Source organism: Colossoma macropomum, unplaced genomic scaffold (assembly GCF_904425465.1).
Source record: "Colossoma macropomum unplaced genomic scaffold, Colossoma_macropomum, whole genome shotgun sequence".
Taxonomy (NCBI): Eukaryota; Metazoa; Chordata; class Actinopteri; order Characiformes; family Serrasalmidae; genus Colossoma; species Colossoma macropomum.
The window spans coordinates 29834080-29857312 of record NW_023494810.1 but is presented as its reverse complement, the minus strand read 5'-3'; the positions used below and the strand labels follow the sequence as shown (position 1 = coordinate 29857312).

General features: G+C 41.4%; 1 protein-coding gene across 1 annotated transcript; it reads left to right on the top strand.

Annotated features, from left to right (window-relative positions):
* Window positions 1-1460: 1460 nt before the first annotated feature.
* On the top strand, window positions 1461-21993 carry atxn7l2a (ataxin 7-like 2a). Its single transcript, XM_036560089.1, has 10 exons — window positions 1461-1597; window positions 3744-3812; window positions 7972-8308; window positions 9801-10048; window positions 12179-12261; window positions 14851-15062; window positions 15895-16072; window positions 17352-17473; window positions 19071-19956; window positions 21824-21993. Exons 1-10 carry the CDS (start codon window positions 1468-1470, stop codon window positions 21839-21841), a joined length of 2283 nt encoding a protein of 760 aa, XP_036415982.1. The 5' UTR covers window positions 1461-1467; the 3' UTR covers window positions 21842-21993.
* The last annotated feature ends 1240 nt before the right edge of the window (window positions 21994-23233 follow it).

The window sequence follows — 23233 nt, the reverse complement described above, 5'->3', positions numbered from 1 at the left end:
GTTTTAACAAAAGTTAAAACTCTACCATGCAAAGAAGAAACCAAATATAAACAGGATCCAGAAACACCGCCACCTTCTCTGGGCCCGAGCTCATTTAAAATAGACTGAGGCGAAGTGGAAAAGAGTCCTGTTGTCTGACTAATCAACATCTGAAATTCATTTTGGAAATCATGGATGCCTCATCCTCCAGGCTGAAGAGGAGAGGGACCATCCGGCTTATTATCACAGTTCAAAAGCCAGCCTCTAGGATTGTATAGGGGTGCATTAGTGCACTGGGCATGGGTGACTTACACTTCTGTGAAGGCACCATTAATGCTGAAAGATATACACAGGTTTTGGAGCAACCTATGCTGCCATCCAGACGACGTCTTTTTCAGGGAAGGTCTTGATTATTTCAGCAAGTGGTGGTGTCTGTGTTGCGCTGGTCTGAGTGGATCAGACACAGCAGTGCTGCTGGAGTTTTTAAACACCTCAGTGTCACTGCTGGACTGAGAATAGTCCACCAACCAAAAATATCCAGACAACAGCGTCCTGTGGCCAGCGTCCTGTGACCACTGATGAAGGACTAGAGGATGACCAACACAAACTGTGCAGCAGCAGATGAGCTATCATCTCTGACTTTACATCTACAAGGTGGATTGACAAGGTAGGAGTGTCTAATAGAGTGGACAGTGAGTGGACACAGTGTTTAAAAACTCCAGCAGCACCGCTCTGTCTGATCCACTTGTACCAGCACAACACACACTAACACAGCACACCACCGCCACCCAAATAGAACCTGCTCTGTGAGGGTCCATGGAGGTCCTGACCACTGAAGAACAGGGTAAAAGGGGGCTAACAAAGTATGCAGAGAAACAGATGGACTACAGTCTGTAATTGTAGAACTACAAAGTGCACCTATATAGTAAGTGGAGCTGATAAAATGGACAATCAGTGTAGAAACAAGGAGGTGGTCATAATGTTATGCCTGATCGGTGTATTTTGCACATACGTGTATACACACTTTCTATGCACCAGTACACTTCTGTGTCTCTATTTATTATGTATTTATTGTCTATTGTCTATTTATTATTTATATTTGGTGTATATGTTTTGTAGAATCCACTAGTACATGTGCACTCATGCCCTTGTCTTAATGTTTATGCACCAGAGAAGTAGCCTAATAGTGTTTCGTTATGCTGTATAATGACAAAGTTGAATTGAATTGAATGACATCACAAAAATTTAAAAGGTGGCTGTTTTCACAGCTTAGCTCCCATAAATGCAGTGTATGAACATTTTGCTGAATTTGAAAACGTTAACAGTGTTTATCCACTACGTCAACCTCTGTTAACCTTCAAACATGGAAAAATAAAAAATGCTCGGTTTTCCGTGATATGGGCCCTTTAACAGCACATCCGCGCTCATTTGTACTCGTTCGGCTCTCGGGAACGCGCATCATGACGCAAGCGCCTCTGCCGCGCGGTGATGATGGCGGTGCGTGAACGCGCAGTTAAAGTAATGGCTGCTCTGGATCGGCGGGTGCCTTGTCTCGACGACTTCGTGGGCCAAAGCTGGAGTGTTTGGGCCGAAAGAATCAGCCTGACAGCGCCGGACGGTGAGTGCCGGTGCCGCTGCGCACGTTAGTCGACGTCTCGGCGAAAAAAGTCGCTCGGATGCGGTTTATTTTCGCTGGAAAAGGCACGGCATCCCTAACCATGTTACCCAAACAAAGGACCTGCCGGGTCCTAGCGCTGGCCGGTTAGCGCTCCTCCTCCTCAGCCCTGAGACTTCACCTTAACAGAGCCTAACAGTTTTGTTTTTGAGTTCATTTGAAGCGCTGGGGTTGCGTGGTGCTGCGGAGAGTCTCGTTTAGGAAAGCTAAAGTGTCTAGTTTCTCCTTCGGAGAGGGAGCTATGCACTCGGACAACTTTCTGCACTGCTTAGGCTAACTTTAGCTTTAGCTTTAGCCGCCGAGCTAGCGGCTCTCACAGAGGCTTCTCTACGTCTACCAGCACGGCGGCTAAAGCTACGTTAGTTTAGCAGCTGTGTTGGTAATAAAGCCCCTCTGGCTGTAGCCTGGTTGTGCTTTTTTTGTTTACCAGCCAGTTTACTTTGCTGTAACTAGGCAGTCACCGACCAAGCTTCTTGTTCGCCAGCTTCTTGTTCGAATTTTCCCGTTCCACCTTAAATGGTGCAGCGGTTACATTCTGATGCCCGAGGCGCCAGAATGTAACTACTGCGGCATTTAAGGTGGAACGGGAAAATTCGAACGAGGACCTGGCGAATAGGAAGCCAACTTCAGCCTCGTCAGTCGCCGGTGGTGGAGGAGGAGTTTTGATGTTATCGCTAACGTTAGTAGCCATCACGAAGCTCTAGTTAGCTTCGGGGAAAAAAGGCTGGTTTGTGATACGGCGGCTACTTTTCAAACGCACCAGACCCCACCGCCTTACTGTGAATCGTAGGGTTACAGTGTTATGGAGAGGTTTCACGACCCCCTCTTGTGCTGCTGGTTGGGGCAGGGTGGTCGGTGTCTTAGCTCTGCTGCTAGCTGGTGGAAAAAAATGTGTTCCGTGTTCGTATTGTCTGGCATTTCTCCCAGCACTGTGCCCGCTGCTCAAGTTGGTTTTGTGGGGCTGTGGTGGGCTGTGGTGGGCTGTGGTGGGCCTCCCACCCGCCTGAACACTTCCACTAGCACTTAATACATTGAGCAGCACTACAGGTACACTGACTTCCCTTTGCCCCACCCAGAGGAAGATGTGATCATTTCTCAAAATTCCTCAACAGCTGTATCTCCACTGACACATTACATTTTTTCCTTTACCATCAATCAGACGAGACTATGAATTAACTTTCTCCAAGTCCATCTTTAGACCTTAAAGGGGAATCCCACTGAATTTTTTCAAAATTGCTGCACAATTCAGTGGTTGAGACCTAAACAGAGTCATTCAGAGTGGTTCAGTGTGAAATGGTTAATTGCAGAGAAAGTTAGACTCAGATTTCTTTGCAGTGGTGGCGATGGGAACCAGAAGTCATCATGTCTACGACGTAAATATAGCCAATTTATTTACGATCCGAAACCACCAGTGAACCTACACGTGTCCTGAGTTTTTATATGTGATGTTGTTGATGGTAAAATAGTGGAAAATGTGAAAAAATAGGTCGTCTTTTGGGACTGTTTTGCCTCACAACACACTGCATGTACCCCTCCGCCATGAATGGATTAAAATAAATGGGTTAACAAGACGTCTTAGGCCAAAACTTTATCGTAACTCAATGTCTCAGGCATCAGACAGTGTATTCATAACTATTTCATGTAATATTTTTTCTGGGAGGGAACTTTTAGGGGTAGACATCTGGTTCCTGTCACCACCACTGTGAACAGTTCCGACTTCTTCTTCAGTTCTGAAGTCTCTCTAGAACAGAGCGTCTCACACCAAACCACTTTGAATGACTTTGTTTACATCTTAATCATTAAATTATGTAGAAATTTTGAAAAATTGTGGAGTTCCCCTTTAAGGGGTAATCCTCTGTGTACAGTAAGTTGCATTTTTCCACCCTACGCTGACTCATAGTTGACTAAAGAGCTAGTTAATATGCCTGCCATAGCTGAAGTTTTCTTTTCCACTAAAAATAATGTCCTACATTACGCACGCTGTGCTGTTCTGAAATATCCACAGCAGGGTCAGTAGGTGTTTGCCTGCCCCGTGTTTGTGCTGCCCACCAGAAAAGCCGCAAACTCACGCCGAGCTTTTCCGTTGTAGGGTCCGATGGGGAAGACTGCAGCAAGAATGGCAAGAAAACGACGGAAACCATGACATTAAGGAAGGAGGGTATGTCTCATCCTATCAGCAGTTATGCTGTTATTGCTACTCCATTGCACACAGATTGCTTTAACATGTTCACTGCTTCTGTTTTGTATGTTCACACGATTTGAAACGTGAAGCTCACACGTCTAGGGTATTTGCTTCACATAGAAGAAGTCAGAAAAAAGTCAGTCATTTTATTATGTCTGTTGTGCGTCAGTGAGTCCGGATTTTGGTCCCCTATCCCAGCAGAGGTTGTTATAGTAGGGAAAACATTACAGTAGTGGCGGTGTTTATGAATGGGAGTGTGTAGATGACTCAGTAATTTTACATCCTCATTTACCTGATTTTATCAAAAGATGTAGTTTGTATGGTGGAGCAACTTTATTTCACAGCAGAGCAAGTTTGACAGGGTCAACGTCAAAAGCAGGCTGCTGACGTCGGCTGCTCCAACACTGGATTGGCGAGTCGTACAGTTTTAAAGAAGGTAAAAAGCTGTCTGTGAACGAGTAAGAGAACATGTGACATTACCTATGAATAAAATAAAAGCTGGTGGTGTTGCCTTAGTTAGCTTACATTCTGTAGATGAGTCAGTGAACTGTGAAGACTTGCCGCAAGGTGACTTTAATCATTAATGCACGTTTCAACACTTTTTTCCACATTAAACTCCAGTGTTGGTGATATTACTGCTCAGACGCTGACGTAATTAAACATAGTCATCAGTTAATTAACACAGGAATGCTAACCACAACCTGGCCACTTACAACACTGGACTCGGTAGAACACAACGTTAACATCAGATGTGGCAAAATGTAAAAATGTAGAGTTAAATCGCTTCAGACAGAACGCAATGAGGTATAACTGACTACGTGAGGTAAAAATGAGGAATAGCTTTGCTCCAAACCTGCACAGCATTCTAGTAAACATTAGCAGCTAATATTAGCTGACTTTATTGGGTAAAGCTGACGGCATATGTTGTTGTAAAAATGATGTTTCAAAGCAAAAATGTGTCTTTTTAGCCAAAATGATGTTCATTAGGTGGGTTGGTGCCACCTAATGGTAATTCTGAGACCTCTCCCTGACTGTGATTGGTCCTCATGACCGCATCGCTCATTCTGAGACCTCTCCCTGACTGTGATTGGTCCTCATCACCGCATCGCTCGTTCTGAGACCTCTCCCTGACTGTGATTGGTCCTCATGACCGCATCGCTCATTCTGAGACCTCTCCCTGACTGTGATTGGTCCTCATCACCGCATCGCTCATTCTGAGACTTCCCTCTGAGCGTGATAGATCCACTGCATGACACGGACTTCTAGTGGTGCTTTTGTATTTTTTTTAAATATACGTATAACTGCGTGTTCTGTAATAGATTTTTAATTCTTTTGTTGTTTGACTTATACTACCAGCTTAACTTGTCATGAGATCCTTACGTTCGTAATCATGCTGGTAATTAACAAAGAAAAGCTTCTTCTTATCCAGCTTGCTTTTATCGGAGTACGAGAACTGCCCCACCTAACAATTTTTTTTTCTGGAAAATGTGGGACTTGGAGGTCTTCAAATCTGTTTGAATCTAGTTCTCACGCCTGGATTTTGTCATCACTTGTAGTGTTGATGCTGACTGTTGATGTAACTAATTGGTCAGCTAGTGTCAAACCTACTGGTGAATACAAAATCCAGGACCGCAAACTGGATACAGGGTCTGGATTAGAAGATCTCTGCTCTACGTTGTTGACATTTCTCACTTCTAAACTCATCTAGTGAGCTGTGATGGTGTGAATGCGTTTAGGTCTTGAAGGGAGTGTGCATATCCACATACGCACCCCTTCGTCAGGCGCAAAAGCCGCTTTCCACTGCACAGTACAGCTAGACTCTCTTTTTATTTTTTGTACCAGCTACTTCGTTTTCTATTGAAGATATAGTACCCCTTCAATGTAGCTGGTCGTCATAGCAACACCACGTGAAACTGACATGATGTGAAGGAGACAAACTTTGTTTGAAATGGCTGATGACAGCGAGACAAAATACCGCTGAAAAAAGGAGATGAGATGATTCTGGTTGGTCAGACGTGAATCAGGAAGCTACGTTAACCTGGTGGCTTGCGTTAGCATGTTTAGCAATTCTCTCCACCATGTCAGCGGTCTTTAGCGTTTTTACGTCACCTTTTGGTGTCGGCTCAGCTCGCTTGGAGTCTCGACGGATGTGGAACCAAAAATAGTACCCAGTAACAGATGGCAGGTACCAAATTTGCCAAATGGAAAACCCAAAAAGTCGAGTCGAGCTGGTACCATGCAGTGGAAAAGCGGCTGAACTTGTTGAAGAAGTGTTAATACCTGAATGCAGTCTTGATTTTCATAGCTATTGTTGTGCATGTATCACTTTTGTGCACCTACACGTAACTTGTTCCTTCATTTACTTAGAATTTACCCCAGAAACAATATGTCAGCAGCACAGTGCAGCATAGGTGAAGTGCACATGACCACCTGTCCAATCCATGCAGATCTGTTTATTGTGACAAAATCACAGTCATAAGGTTTTACCCTGTTGGTAATCTGTAATGTTGAGGAGCATCTCGTTGTACATCGTAAGATTGTGGAGACAGTAAACAAACAACGGCTCAGAATATTTCAGCGGCAGGCGCCTGTATGTTTTTACCTTCTAATATCACTTTTGTTTTATTTCTTTTGATAAGATTATGACACATTTTAATCTTGTCAGTCCACTGGTGCTCACTGTCATCTATCATGTGAAATACAATCGATAGAAACCTGTCTGGTGTGGTAGATCATGATTTCAAATATAAATTAGGGGTGAGCGATTATGAAATATAACAGTACGTAGACATTACAATATATGGCATCACAGTATTTAGTTTTTCTGAAGTTTGATATGGTGAAACACAGAAAAAAGAACCAGCAGTGCCACATTAAAAAAAATACTACCAAATACTGAACGTAATGTTCATTCACCTTTTCACACAGAGCTACACTAAATCCAGTTAAACTGGCTTAATTATACTCTTTATAATGAAATATGCAGTTGGTCAGTGTCCTTTAAGTACAATATCCATGATATGCTCAGAACAGCATACTGTGACATAGTTTGGCACATTTCATCATGATAGCATTCATTACTGGAGACCCTTATAACACTCATCACTGCAGACTGTATGAAAAAGTTGGATGGCCCTCACTAGCAACACAGCGGGAAACACACTGGTCTCCGGACATATGCCAGAATATATTACTTCAGTGATGTCTGTAAATAATGGTATTTATCAGACTCGCTCCAGTGGTTGGATCGCATGCCAGGTACCGAGGGTTTTTACTGAACTGGGAAAATCTGCTTTTAGTTACAGAGCACTAGTGAGCTGGAACTCACTACAGGAAACACTACAGCTCAGCTCGCTGGGTCGCTCAGTCATTTTAAACTTTTACTCCCTAACCACCTCCACTCTGCCTGCAACTGTTTTACCTGATTACCATTATTATCTTATTTTCATTATTTTATTATTCATTTCTTTTATTTATTATTATTCATATTCTTATTTTATTTTTGTAAATAATTTAAATAAATCTTTAGTTAACTTTTTGATCTTATTCTCCTTTTATTTTGATTAGATTTTATTAACTTTTACATTTTAGCTACATTTAAATTATTGTTTTATATTTTTTATTGTATTTTTATTATTGTTTTTTTTTACACTTACCTGATTTTAATTTATTAAATTTTATTTTATTGTTCTGTATCAACTCGGCAACATTGTAAATGAGGGTCACCCTCAATGTTCTCCAAGATTAAATAAAGGTTGATTGATTTGATTATAATATAGTCATATTTTCCACCCCTATAACTTAGTAAACAGTGCTGTGGGCGCATTGGTAGAGTTTAGGGTTCACTCATTTCTGCAAAAGGTGATAAAAGTCACTCAATGCATCTGAAATATTTCAAGATGAGCATCTAGCAGAGCAGATGTGGAATGAAGCATTGGTTAACATAGATGCATGTCTGTTCTGTCAGTCATATAAAGGCGTCACTTTCGGCATGAGTCGGCCTTCAGCCGCAGGCTTGAGCCTCCTATGTGCTCCACTTTCCGTCTTATCTGTGATCCATTGCTGTACTCGTCAGACTCTCCACAGCATGTTAAATATATTTTATACTGTCTTTTCCGTCCAATCCTCCTCACAGATATGTCCATCTTCGGACACTATCCCGGACACGATGACTTCTACCTGGTGGTGTGCAGCCACTGCGGTCAGGTGGTGAAGCCGCAGGCCTTCGAGAAGCACTATGAGAGGAGGCACGGGTCTGTGGGGAAGCTCTATGCACACATGCGCGCCACCCCACCTGCTGCCCAGCAACGGACACACCCCCGGCACGGACACGCCCCACCCGCCACGGGCCATGGGACGGCCTCCTGGAGCGGCAGGAGTCAAGGCGCTGGTGGACCCCCGCGGCCCGCGCCCCAGTCGCCGTCCACGCCCCCTCAGTTCAGGCACAGCAAGACGACCAAGGACGCAGTTCGGTGAGTCACGGCGGCTGTTGCTGAATGATTGTTGGTTTTATGTTCTGCACTCGTCTCTTTAAAGGGGAAATCCATCGATTTTGCTAAATTTCAAGTCATTCGGAGTGGTCTGATATAAAATTGGTGTAGAGAAACTTACTGACAGATTTCTTTACAGAGGGGGTGACAGAAACCAGGGGTTGTGATGTTCACAATGCAAGTGTAGTCAAGCAAGTGTCACTCAGATTGCTGAGAAATTTACAAATACAAGTTGAAAACTCGGGCATGTCCCATGTTAAACCCTTCCAAGATGTTCTCTGTCAACTTAAGCAAGTAGATGAAGCTGGCATTTGAGCAGATACATATTTTAACCAGTTCTCAATGTCCATCCAAATGAATTAAGTTACAAACTTGATGACGCAACAATTTAAAAATGTTTTTTTTTAATGTATTGATGAGGAATGTCTGAAAGCACCATAAACCAGATTAAAAAATACCATCAAAAACTAAATGTGATATTTTTTCATGCTTTTTACACTGAACCCAGTGTAACAGGCTTAATTATGTGTCCAGGCATGTTTTTGATGGAAAGTCTTTCAAAGCAGAAAATCTCTGGCACAATTTTAAAACTTTTAGATTATGGTGCACGTCATTTAGCTTAATTTGGTAGACTTACTGTCATAGATGCGAGTAAAGACACTGAGTGTCGTATTTGAATTCATATTTTTCCACTATGTTCAGGATCTTGATCTGCAGTTGCAACCACCTCTTTTACTGCCCTCAAACTTTGAATCTACATCAATTTGTAGTTTGATTTAGTTGAGTCTGTTTTTCTTGTCAGCGTACTGTGACGTAATTGGACATGTTTAATCACCATAGCAATAAATGTAGTCATAAATATTTAGTAAACAATAACTTTTTTTTACTTATTGATGAGGAATGTCCAAATGCACCCTAAGCCAAGCCTTGGACTAATTGATAACTTGATTTTCCAATGAATTTCATGTTTAATAAAGGTCAGTGTTTGCAAGATCTGGCAGTGTCAGAAACCAAAATTAGGGAATGTGGCTGCTGCTAAAATAAAAAAAAAAACCTAAATGGCAGGATGGCAGTGCTGACGGTGAAACACAAACTAAGGCAAAATGTGCCTTTTTAGACATATTTGTTTATAAAAATAACATTGCTCCTACTGCACCACACATATAAAAAGTATTATTTGCAGTATCTTTTACAGTGTGACCTACAGTAAACATACATAACTGTTGTTGCAACGTTTGCAGCAAGCTTAACCTGTTTAAGCCCATGAAGGGCTTGATAATCATCCAGCGAGCTGAATCACATGTCTTCAAGCAAGGAAAATGCTAAAGTTCCCTGACGAACAGGGATTGGGAAACAGTACTACAGGCAGTGCCTGGAAAAGCACCACCTATTGTTCTACAGTGCCACTTAATTTCATGTAATTTCATTTTTGTTTAATGATGTTTGTGCTCTGTTTGTTTTTCACCCAATCCAGTCTCTCTCCTCTGGAAAAGACCTCCAACTCTGGTCACTCTGAGTCCTCAGTCTTCAAGCAGCCTCCACCTTTAGAGCCTCCTCGAAACTCTCCTCCTCCGAGCCTCAGAGACCCACCCTGGCCCCATGGAGGCCCCTCGCCAAGTCGGACTGCGACCACCGAGAGGTCACCAAGCCAGAGAGCGGAGCCTAGCTCTGCGCCTGCCACACCTGGGCATGCCCGAGGTACCAGGCCTCATAAGGTGTCAAGTAAGTACTTGTAGTAAAGTCACATAATCCAGGGTTTTAACATGTTTTTGTTTTGCTGAGCTTCTATCCTGGTTATATAGTTAGTGACCCAGTATTAGTCTGTCGTGAGCTTTTGTAATAATATTGAAGCAGAAAAATGCAATTAAAATGGGGTGATTATGAGCACTGTCTTAAGTTCAGTGTTGATTTTTTTTTTTTAACCTAATATCTATCTGCTGAATCTGTAGCATATAGTTAGTTACTATAGACAATACTTTTCCTGTGTTTAAAAGCATAAAGTCTGTTGACTTAAAACACACCATCATCTGTCCATTGGCTTTTAATCAAGATGAGTTTCGATATGTTGAAATTATTGACCATGATAGTTGACTGAATTCTACTTTTAGCATATTTAAGTTTGATCCCTGGTGATGCTACAGCCGTCCGTAGCCGGGAGTCCAAGAGAGCACAATTGGCCTCGCTCTCTCTTGGTGGGTAGGATGGTCCCCCCTCTTCTCCCCCCATCCCTCAGCATGATGCTAGTCAGTGCAGGCATCTGTTAGCTGATGTAACAGAACTGGTGGTTGGCGCTTTCCTCCGAGCATGTTTGGCAGTCCAATGACGTTGCGTGAGCAGGAAGAAGGAAAATGCAGAAAAGAAAAAAAAAGATGGCAATAAATACGCATGACGCTAACTAAACACCTATCTAAAAACAATGATGCTCAATCCAGAGTATTGATGCACCATGGGGCAACAATGGAGGTTTTGTTCCAGCGTCTGTAAGTCATATTGGGGAATGACAAAGACCACTTGACTTAAGCCGAGCCTACACTACACATCTTTTGCCCGATTTTAAGTCCGATTTGCCCCTTCAGACAAATTTTCTCAATCTGAAGCGATTTTCCAGGTCGGGAGCTCGATCGGAAGTGACCGACGGCGTGATGATCTATTGGTGTGAGAGGAGAAACTACTGAATCATTAGCCCTCCGATCAAACTCTGAAGTGACTCTGAACTTGTTTGATATTTACAACAATATTTAAAACGTTCACGAGTCCTGCAGTGTGAGAAGGTCAGAAATTTCCGTAACGAGTGGCTCAAACAACAGCCAATCAGAGAGCTAGAAGAGCGGAGAAAAAGGTGAAGAGATGTGCCTGAACGGCGGAGCACAGAGACAGAGGAGCTGTGTGTAAAACACAGGCATATATTATCATGATTATATTGTTTGGATCCAAATGTCAGATCACTCTCTGTACAATCTCAGCTCAGCTGCCAGTTTGTAGTGAAATATTTCTCCAGCTCTCAGTGTATCAGCACTTCTCAACCCCATATTAATCCCTAGTTTGAGCTTTACCTGAGCATAAAAGCACGAACAGGTCCAGTAAGTGCAGCTCTGTCTGTGTCTAGTGTTCTCTGAGGAGATCTGGGAGTTTGAGTTCTTATTCGTAGCCCAAACTCATTATATGTATCTCCCTTTGCCTTGTCGACCGGTGTGAGCGCACTCGTGACAAAAAGACAAGAAATTCTGCAACAAATTGACGTGAAGTTTGTGATGCTCTCTGTTTTAGAAGTCTGTTAAGGTTTTAAGTCGTGTTGTGTGCGTCCAGCCTTAGATCCCTTAGAATTAAACAGGCTGTTTTTGTGACTGCGCCTTTAAGACTGATATATGTAAAATATCTCTATTCTGATTGGCTTTCCTGTGCTGTGCCTCATTCAAAAAACAGTGTGGGCTGAAACACCTCATAACTTCACTTTGAATTCACTGCTCTAGAATAAACAAGTGGACAAACTGAATTGGCCGGTTTTCGTGACATCACAAAAACAACTAATCCAAAACAGACGGGTTTTGCAGCCTAGTTTTAATAAATGGACAGGATGGACCTAAACCCTGTTCACATACTACATCAGACTCTTCTAATTTAAAATAAAAGCGAAGAAAAAATGTTTTTAATAATATTATTGGGCCTATTATGAGGTTTATTTGGGATTTCTGAACTATGTATTATATATATGTGTGTATTGTTGTTCTTTGGAACGTTGATGTCAAATGTATTTTTTCTTTTCTTTCTCCTCTCTTTCATTGTGACTAATGTATTTAGGTCAACAGCTATTTCCCATCATAATAAGTAAAATGTTTACATCTCTTCCTGCAGAAAAAGAATGTGACCTGGACAAACACTGTGGTGTGTTGGATCCAGAGAGGAAGAAAGTTTGTACTCGGCTGTTAACCTGCAATGTGAGTTTACTGAGTTTACTTCTGCTAATGGAAGACCTGTTTGGTGGTACATGCTAGCTTTCATTCATTGTTTGCCATGTGGGTGCGTTACTCCTCGACACAGTGAGACCAAAATCATACCTTTCTCGCTTAAAATGTAGACATTAATGGGAGCGAACACTGTAGCTGGGTGATTCCGAGCCATTATGTACTGTTCTTAATGGAAATCAGTAGCCATTGTCTAGAATGTGTTTAAAACATTGCTTTGTACAATTGAAACGAGTATTTTCTTAGTAGAGTCCATGTCTGGAGATTGTTTCTGCTTTTTTTAGGGCGAGTGTGGTATTTTCTCACCACTCGTTCCTGGCTGGAGACATGAAATGTGTACTGTATGTAAAACAAGTCATTTAATGTTGAATGCGGGTTTGTGTCTGCCTCCGTCGACAGACAGGAAGTTACATGGACATGACTTACAGGAAACGGGGAAGGAATTACAGGAAAAGACTGTTCTTTTTTTTTTTTGGTTTTTTTTTTTTTTTTTTGGTAGCCTATTTCGTCCAGCTCTTTTGCACAGATTGTTACTCTCCTGCTCTAAAGGAAGGGGAAAAAATGAAAAATAAGACCAAGACTGTGTAAAACAGCTCAGACTGAATACAGATGCTTTCAGTTTTCAGAAATGGAGATGTTTCCTTGAAAAATGTAATGTTTACAAACACAGACATTAACTATGCAGATTTATTCTGCAAAATACGGTTCATTTTGGCTGCGATTCTGCATTGAATAGAATGCTGCAAATGACTTTAAGGTTATCTCTAGTTCACTGAAGTGGCAGCAGCCCCTTGTTTACTGATGATACTGCTCTCTATACACACGTTGTAAGTGGTTAACTTAAAAGTAAATGTATCGTCAGTGCTATTTTAGGAGTTCAGAAGTCTAATTACACCTTTTATAAAACAGTAGTTTGCAAATGACTGTTTTTGGGAAGGCTAATACTCGCATCAGATCAGTGCTTCACTTTATAAAGACAAACTGCTTTGAGGATTTGCCCAAAAAAAATGATTTCTCAGGTTTCAGTGAAGTACAGGTCACTGATTATGTGATTTATATGTATGTTTGAAAGCAAGAAAGATACAAGTCCCTGTTACCTTTTTCTCCCCATAACTTTAAATGAGTATTTATGTGTTTATGAAGTGATTTCAACAAGTTTAGACATATAAATGATGCTAAAATGAAACGCGTGAGTAGAAGTTTAAAATGAAGGTTCAGGTAAGATCTAAAGTACTGACACACACACCTATATTCCATTTACATCAAATCAACAAATGATATGGTCAGTGAGAGCAACACTAACTGTTCTAAAGGCAGTATTAAATGGTTTGTCACGCTTTGTCTTGAGCAGATTTGAACACTCGAAGTGCAGGGATTGCCTGGGTGTAGCTCAGTGACACAGTCATGTCCGAAATATGGAAAAACCAGCCTCTAATGTGTCTCATGGAGCCCATGTTGAAATACTGACATCCAACCTAGTGCAGTATTTGTCATATCTTTGCTGTCCAAACAAGCATCTCCATTTTTTGTATTTTTCTATGTAATTGGAGCACAGCAGCTGTTCTTGGCATTGTGTAAGAATTTAATGACAAATGAACCAGTAAAAATGCTCCAAATATACCTGGAATAAAACTTTGATAAGTTAGATGTCGTCGCTGACCAAAGAAAACAATGTATCTCCATTTTTGTTGATTTTTATTTTTCTACATCATTTCAATGTACCAGCAAAATTTCCTGATGAATGGACCAATAAAAATGCTCTAAAAGCACTTCAGTGTAAAATCTTTTTACATTGACTTACATTGAAAGGTAAGCGTGTTTTTGCCCTCTCCTGTAAAGTTACTATTTTGGAAATTTTTCTTTGGACAGCGACGATATGCAAGTTACTCCTTAGCTATGTGGTACTGCTTACATTTGCATAGACAGCCATTGTACAGGCTGGTTGGCGTGCATGCAAGTGCCTTTCGTTCTCGGTTCTAAGAAGTTAACTGAAGAGAGCAGCATTTTTTCTAGTAAACCGTTTAAAAGAAGTGGATGTGCAAATCTTGTCTTTTCCTACCATTATTTTATAAGGATGTAATAATACAACATCGTTGTATTGTGAGTAGCATGTTGGCGTGTGGTTAGTGTGTAAACTTGGGGCTAACATATTAACTTGTGACTAGAACATTAGATTGGAACACTATGGGTGGGTTTCGTGGATAAGGATTAATCCAAGCCTTGTTACTAGGCTTAAACTATGCAAAGTCGATAGTATTTTACAGTTGAAAATCCTATCGTGGTCTAGGCTTAATCTAGGTTCTATCTGACCCTTTAGTTTAAAATATTGTACTTTTATAGGGTTTAAATGCTCTAATAAACTAAAACACAGAAGTATTAATATATTACTATGAGGCACATTTATCATTCATTCTGTTTTTGCTGTATTGAAGATCAAATAAGGAATTCTGTGAATCCACTATGACTTTGATGGTGTTACAAGACCTTAAAACCTTCTCTTGTCTTATTTTGGAGAATCTGTTCAGCACAACTAAAACACGCTCCTTATTTTCCCTCTCTTAGATTCACTCTGTTCACCAGCGGCGGAAGGTTGTAGGCAGAAGTAAGAACTTTGACCAGTTGGTGGCGGAGCTGAAGATGGGTTCAAAAAGCCGCGAGCGCGTGGCTCAGACCCATGAGGGTCCGGCCGCCCCGTCCCCCAGCCTGGAGGCTCCGAGAGAACCCACTAACTCGCCACACTGCAGGAGACCGCTGGCCAACTCCCCTGCCTTCAGGTTAGAAGACTGTGGGACCAAGCTTGTTTTGCTTGTGCAGGACAACGTCTTGGTCCAACTGTCCTTCCTTCCTGTGCTAATTACTGTGCTAATTGCACAATTACTGTTTAATACTGTTTAAATGTAACATATTGGAAATAAAACATAAAATGTGCCCTCTGCAAATATAATGGAACATTTTTTTCCCCCAATATGTTGAAATCAGCAAATAATTGTGTACTAAAATCTGCAGAAACATGCTGTGTTTAACTACTGAGGCGTAATATATATCATATTTCTCTATAATTGGACTAAATCTGTCTTTTTATGATGCATGCAGTGTTCTAGACGTACTAACCATATCCATGATGTACTCAGAGGAGCGTGGCTTGATTTGCTAAGACAACATTCACACTGCCCTCCACTGCTACAGTATTTTACTAAAGTTCTTTAAAGTTACTTTGATTAAAGCACTTTTAGCTTCTCAGATCGGTTTCTTTCTTAATACAGTGAACTTGATACATTTTTAAGTATGATACAAATGTCCAGATACTTTTTGGGGTCACCGTACATGTCTGCACAGATAATTTATGTTGGTTAATGTACGTCTTATACTTTTAAACTGTGGTAACTGGCTCTGCTCCTGCTAATTTACCTTTGGGTATGATTTAGTTTGAACCCTATTCTTGGATCTAACTAATAAGTCTCTTCAGAAAAATGAAGAGTTGGATCAAATAGATACTGAATTCTGCACGTGGACAGATGTGCTGGAGAAATGTGGATGACCACTCGTTTTAAACAGAATTAGGTAAAACGTAGGTCTAATTGCGTGTGTGTGTGTTTGCTCCAGCAGGACGCGGACGTTATCTGAGAGCGCCCCTGAGGAGGAGAAGGCTGTCCGGGAGGAGGGGGGTGCACGGCCTTCGTCTCCCCTCGTTCAGGGCCGGATATCCAGCGATGAGAGTGAAGGAGAGGCTGCTGAGGAACCCCCTGACTGGCATTCCACCCCCTGGCACCCCAAACCACTCGCGGTATCATAAAACCTTACTTTTTAAAAAGCACAGTGCAGAATCTAATATATATATATATATATATATAATGTCTAATATATACATGTTTTTGTACTGTGCTTCCATGCATATACACACACACACACACACACACACACACACACACACACATTATATATATATATATATATATATTAGTTTATTATATTATTGAATAAACTAGACACCAAAGGGTATTTTATCCAATACTTTACATATTTTGAGAACAGCAAACATATTAAAAATATCATCCTCTAATTATCTATTTATTATAATTTAGTCAAGTTGTCTCCATCCACATTTGCAAATACGAAGCATTCTGGATATTAAATTTTTCATAACTTCATTCCGGATTGTATTATAATAAGAAGAAGAAGAAGAAGAAGAAGAGGAAGAAGGATTCACAAATTATCTGAAACACAGCATATTACATTTGTTTTATACATTTATTTGCAGTATTGGTTTTGCAGTATTGGAAACATTGATTCCAAGCTTTAACAGTGATTTTATCCCTTTGAATGATGGCGTACAGTCATATGCAAATATTTGAACACCCCCGGGGCTTGCTTTCTTGCTTACTTTATTTATTTATTTGTTTGTTTATTTATTTATTTATAATTTCTTTATTTGCACAGTGAGGTACTGTAATGAAAGTAGATTGCAACTAAAGTTGTTCTAAACAAAAAAAAAATTAATGTGCAGTGGAAAGTTTAAAAGCCCAAAAGTGCTTGTACAAGTTTTACATTTGAGTTTGTTAGTGAGAGCAGATGGGTTTTAACCTGATTTTAGCTGAAGAGGCTGTTAGTTTTTTTTCTATCTTGGTAAAAATAAGTTGATGAATTTTAAATATTTTTCTACTAGTTTAATTGCACAATTTCTATTTATTTGATAAACACAATTTCCCCCACATTTAATGTGCTATTTTTTTTCTAAGTATGTATAAATTCAGCAAATAAGCTGTAACTGTGCATTAAAATGTGCAGAATTGTGTTCTGCAGACTTATTTTCACTTAGAAAATTAACAGAACATGTAATTTGACCAGGAACTGTCAAACTTTTGCATACAACTGTTTGTAGTTGTCACATGTGACTATGATGGTTTCTTACTTCATTTCAAACAAACCAGTATAACCCAGTAGTGCCTACATGAGCCCACGTTCTCTTTTAACCGTACTAGGTTTGTGTTTGAGATCACTGCTACATAAGCACGACTGAGAAACTGCTATTTGTGTTAATCGTGGCTTTTTTTGTTTCTCTTCAGTACTGTACGTTTGGCAGTTGTGCTCTGGGTCACGGTGTCTTCACGTTTGACCGGCGATTGCACCATCTGCGGTCTGCTGTAAGCGCCATGGTAGAGAGCCACCTCAGCGCCCACCTGTGGAAGTAAGGGCCTCATTTATTACTTGGCTTAAATTAATGCTGTTGACTTGTTTAAATCCTCGTATTAGATTATGTCCCATTTTTAATCAGATTCTTATCCAACTTGGAATACTGAACTATTTAAAGCTTTAAATAGGAAAACAATTGATATTTGTTCCCCTGTGCAGAGAAGTTTGTCCTGGTTCCACTTCTGCTGGTAGTTTTTGATTGACTTTAGTGCCTAGTAAACTACTGTAGCAGCAAACAGTATATAAGTACTTTTCTAACAGGTCATTTTTCTCATAGAAGCACAACAAGGTGTTTTATTGTATTATTTATTTATTTATTTATTTATTTATTTTTGGATGGTGTTGGGCTGATGAGAAACAGTACCAGTGATCTCTTATGTTATTTGCTGTGCATTAGGCTGCTGGGTTTCCCCTCCTTAAGCCTCGCTTATTGTGGCTGTCCCCTAATGAAGCCTAATCCTGAGCCTAATCCAGTTTAACTGATTAGAAATCTGTTCAGGAGCCACCCAACTCCTAAACCAATTACTGATGTTCGCCCTTGATGGACCTCACTGACTCTGCAACAGATGGATTTTGGAAGGACTTCCCAAACAGCTTCTGAATGTGGTTTTTAGTGGACGGTTTCAATTATAAAATCTGATTGGCTGAGACAATCGAAGCCATTGTTGCATACAGTACTGAGACCGTCTTTCATTTATTTAATTTCCAGTCAAAATGTCTGTTGAGTGCCAGAAGGGGGGGTTCCAAAACTGGAATTCAAAAAAATTATTAAGAGATACAGAGAAAATGGGCCTCCTAACAACCACCTGGAAGACCTGTTAGACACCAGAACTGCCCTCATCAGATAAACAGCACTTAAAGCTTTCATCTTTGAGAGAGAGGAGAAAATCAAACTGCTTCAGATCTGAAAACATCCACAGGTGTTTCTGTCCATCCTTCCACTGTGAGAAGACGACTCAGCGCTGTGGGTCTGAAAGGATGTGTAGCCGTTCAAGAAGAACCTCACTGAGAAAAGGAGACGGACACATCAAACAAAGAAGCTGAACAATGGACTGACCACCCCAGAGTCCAGACCGCAACACCACTGAATGGGTTTGATTATTTGGATTGTTAGATCCAGAAAATGCAACCAACTTCTATGACCGAACTTTGGAGGCATGGAAAAATATTCCTGCAAATTTCTTTGAAAAACTGAAAGCAAGTCTCCCTCAATCAATCAATTTTCTATTAAATATTTGTTCTCTGCTTTTTTTCTGCTGAGCAACTTGTAATTAAATAAATAAACTGTGCTTTGTGACTTTTCACAGTACTTTACATGGCATGTTCACATATGACTGCACACATTTTTATTTTTTTAATTATTGAGAGTATTATTAATAGTAAAGTGTTTATTGGACGTTGGCATATTTTATATTTTGTTGCCATTTATAAAGCAATAAGCCTCTTAATGTCATGCAGTACAGGCATTTTACCACAGTCAAGGAGGTATTGGTCACCAGCACCTCTTAGGAGCAGTAAAATGACTTGAATGCACAGCCTCTTGCGGCTTATTGCCTTTTTAATTACATTCGTTTTTCCCCCTTTTTGACTAGGAAAATACCTCAAGCATCAGATCCTCAGTCCCAGAGTCCTTCGGCCAAGCCTTCAGCTGTTCCTGCCTCCCCTTCCTCCGCTTCCCATCATTCCAAACCAAAGGCAGGAAATCACAACTCCGCCTCGATCAAGACTTCCCCGTACTCCTCCCAGGGACCAGGCAAGGAAGCCCACCCACAGAGTTCCTCCACCAGCAGGACCTACAGTCAGTCTGAGAAGTCTGGGGGCAGCAGCCAATCGGCAGCAGCTCACTCTAAGCCCGCTCGGACAGCCAGCCAGCCAGGGGGTCCGGGGCGGCCCAAGAACCCCGTGGGCCGACCCAGCAAGCAGCAGGTGCGCCTCAGGGAAGTGGAGCGGGTCACGCCAGCAGCCGCTCTGCGAAAGCGCAAGGCCTCTGTGAGCGAGGCCGATGCTGTCAGCCCAGACAGGAACTGTTTGAGCCCGGACCGGGACAGGGACCGGGTCCGGCCACCTGTGTCCAGCAAAATGTCTCCAGCTCCGAATCCAACTCCAGCACCGGACAGACCAACACCTCCATCTCACGGACAGACCAACGGCTCGCTCTCCCCAGGGCACAAGCCGCCAAGGCCGCAGCTGGGCCCCTCTTCGGCCGAAACACCCCACGGCCCCTCGGCGTGGCCGTTTAAGCGGACTCACACCTCACCCCCAGACCCGCACGGGCGAGGGGGAAACTCAGGACACCACAGCAGGGTTCCCGGCTACGAGCACAGAGGACTGGGGAAGAAGCGCAAAAGCAACGACTCGTCACCTCCCTCCAAAGCCCACCGGCTGCCCACCTCCCCTCACTCTGGCTTCTATCCCTGGAAAGAGAGCAAAGGGGCGGCGCTGCCTGTAGGAGGGGAGAAGAAGCTCAGTGCACCGAAGGTGAGTGTGACGTCATCTAAGTCTTTTTAGGCAAACTGAATCATTTGATGTAGCTAAAATAAATAGCATTTACTGGTAATATGCTGCAAATATTGACAAAACTTTAGCAGATACATTTTGTAGATACATGAAATGTTGGGGGGGCATTTTTGTGACAGGAGGAAATTGTTGCATAAAGTATTTTTGTATTCACTAAAGGGCAGCATTCATGAGGCAACACAGCACCTACATAAGGCTTTCATGACAGCTGACATAAATCCATGTAGACATTTATAACGGCTTATTCCAAGAAGCATCAGTTGCCATAAAGGCTGTTTGCTTCATCGTGCCTCAGTGTTATGACAACTGACGCTTGTTGGAACATGTAGGTTATCATGAAAGGCTGATGTAGGTATAAGTAGGGGTTGGCGACAGGGTGAAAATATCAGATCACGAGACATGTTCACAGTATGTATCTCAGTGTTTTGCACTAGTAGAGCCACATTTAAACTTACAATGTACCATGACTCAACACACTACTTAACACATACTGTTCAGCACTAAATCCAATTAAACGACTAATTATGCTCTCTTTTTAATGAGACATGCACTTGGTCTGTGTTCTTGAAGTACTAATGACATCCACAATATACTCAGAGAAGCATACTGCTTATATTAAAATATCATATCGCATAATATTGCTCATGTCTCTGTGTCGTGTGGCCTTATGAATGTGGCCCTCCAGTAAAGTCAGTTTGATGGACACAAACTTCTGGAAATAAAGTTTGCATTTTTTATTGCTTCTTATTTTAGCATTTGATGAAAACCTAGCTAATGGTACTCCAAGAAGAAATGTTATTTAAGTCCTATGAGGGATTGGGGAATAGTGCCATGTTTAGCTAATATGACCTGCATATTGCATTAACATATAGCCTTGTTATAGATTATCAGTTTCATCCTTTGCTTACTGCGCCAGTAGCTGAGCTGCAAATTACGGCAACTCCTGATTGGGGTCATAAATGAACAGTTGCTGTTCTTAAGCTCAGTACTTGTTGTTCTGGATCAAAGCCCAGTAGTGAGGTCCTCTTAGTTGTATTGTGTCTGAAACATATGGACAATATACCATAAATGTATTATATAATTTATGTCCACTGTTATGCAAAAACTAGTTAAACATTCTGTGCTACTCAGGTATTTTACAGGCTTGAAACAGTTGTCTGATCTCAAGCCAGACAAATGCCAAGGGTCAACAAACGCACATGCTTTTAACACGATTGTCTTTACCATACGTGCAGCAAAATGGATGATGGCATAAGACTGATTGGTTGTGTGTAATATATGTAGAACTTTGTGATCAGTGAGAATTTCTAGTACAGCTGTATTGGAGTGAGCAAGGACCAACGCTCCAACTTTCTGAAAAGCCAGCAAAATCACGTTGCTCCACTCCCTGCTCCACTCCCTGCTCCACTCCCTGCTCCACTCCCACTCCGCACCACTCACATACTGTGGCACTATAGCAAAGAAGAAAAGTGTACAGCAAATACTGTGGATTTTTATTATTTTTAGTACTGATTCTTTTATTATTATTTGTAATATTTTAATACTGATTTTTATTATTTTTTTAATGATGGTTTTACATGATAGTCTTTGATGATGAAAGGTCCATTAATAGAGTTGTTTGAGTACAAAACACCAGTTTGATCCTGCAAAATGTAGTGAGCTGATGATATACTGGCTTCAGGTTAAAGGTTAATAGCTTAGGTTAAAAGTAAACAGCTACATGAGGTGGTTAGTCCAATCCAGAAGGAATGTTTTATCAGATTTGAACAGCTGGCACTGACAGTTGTGATGAATTCACACACTGACTTCCCCTTAATTCTCTTCACAGCCAAAACTGCATCGTTGAGCAGGCCAGCCTTCCAAGCCACTAACTGGGGGAGCCCTGCGAAACAGTATGGACTGTGGATGCGAGACTCCAGACGTGTGTGTGTGTGAATGTGTGAGGTTGTGTGAGAGAGACACTCGTGAGTCAGGATATGTCAGATCTGTGTGGATGAGGTGCTGGCCAATACATGAATGTTGGTGAGAGTGGTGAGAGTGTATGACAGAAGATGGGGGAGTGAATTTCTCCGTGAATTCAGAAATACCTCACAATCTACTGGATATGCTGCTATATAAATGTTGATTTATAAAATGAATTAAAATATTCTTTATACTTGACACATCGGATCTTGCTTATTATCGTTATTGTTTAGATGTAATAGTACCAGCCTGCATGCATTACCCACATACATCATACAGCCACTGGGGAACATCTGTGCTGTCAGCTAATCCTGACTGTGCTCTGATAAGCTTGAAATTGTGTAACTTACCTCAGTCGCTGAACGACTGCCTGCCTTCTGCGTTCACCAACAAACAGGGAAATAAATATTAAAATGGCCCTCCTGCAAATATCCACCCAGAAGCAGTTCTAGTTTTTTCAAAAGTTCCTCTCACCTTCAGGATGCATCATCAGAAGGCGGCCGCCTAGTCCTAAACTGGAAAATCTCGGTCTAAAGCAACAGGGCTGCCCAGAGTTCACCTGTGAGGACGTTTAATTCAGCTGGCCAGAAAGCCCCACCTCACCCAGTGAGAGAATGTTTATGCTATATATAAATTATACTATATATCAATTATCAACCATTTAAATTTGTATTTTTTAAATATTATTTTAAATAAAATGGAGTGTAATTTATACATCCTTATAAAACTCAGTTGAAGCCAATCTACCTTCTTTATTTGTACGTTTTTGTGACTTTTTGGCCCTCAGCCCCCCACAAATGTTGCTCGTCCTTCTAAGGCAAAATGTTTTTGGCACCCCTGCTCCAGAGACTACTGCGGCACTGCTGTAGGATGCAAGGAAGTTAAAATTTTCATTTTTAGCCCTTCAGTTATTAGATTGAAGAGTTTGATTATATATATTATTAAGTTTGATTAGACAAACACTGGCAGTAAAATGGGTTATACTAATGAGCTCAGGTGCTGTAAAGCACGCCGCCACTGGACTCTGGAGCAGCGGAAACGCCTTCTGTGGAGTGATGAATCACACTTCTCTATCTGTCGGTCTGATGGACGAGTCTGAGTTTGGTGAATGCCAGGAGAACGTTACCTGCCTGACTGCACTGTGCCACCTGTAAAGTTTGGTGGAGGAGGGGTGATGACATGGGGTTTTAAGAGGTTTTGGACAATTGTTGCTCCTAACTTTGTGGGAGCAGTTTGGGGAAGACCCTGTTCTGTTCCAGCATGACTGAGCCCCAGT

Coding starts and splice junctions, on each gene's coding strand:
- atxn7l2a (XM_036560089.1), top strand. CDS start 1,468: ATGATGGCGGTGCGTGAACGCGCAGTTAAAGTAATGGCTGCTCTGGAT. Junction 1,598..3,743: donor CAGCCTGACAGCGCCGGACG/GTGAGTGCCGGT, acceptor TTTCCGTTGTAG/GGTCCGATGGGGAAGACTGC. Junction 15,063..15,894: donor GCCAACTCCCCTGCCTTCAG/GTTAGAAGACTG, acceptor TTGCTCCAGCAG/GACGCGGACGTTATCTGAGA.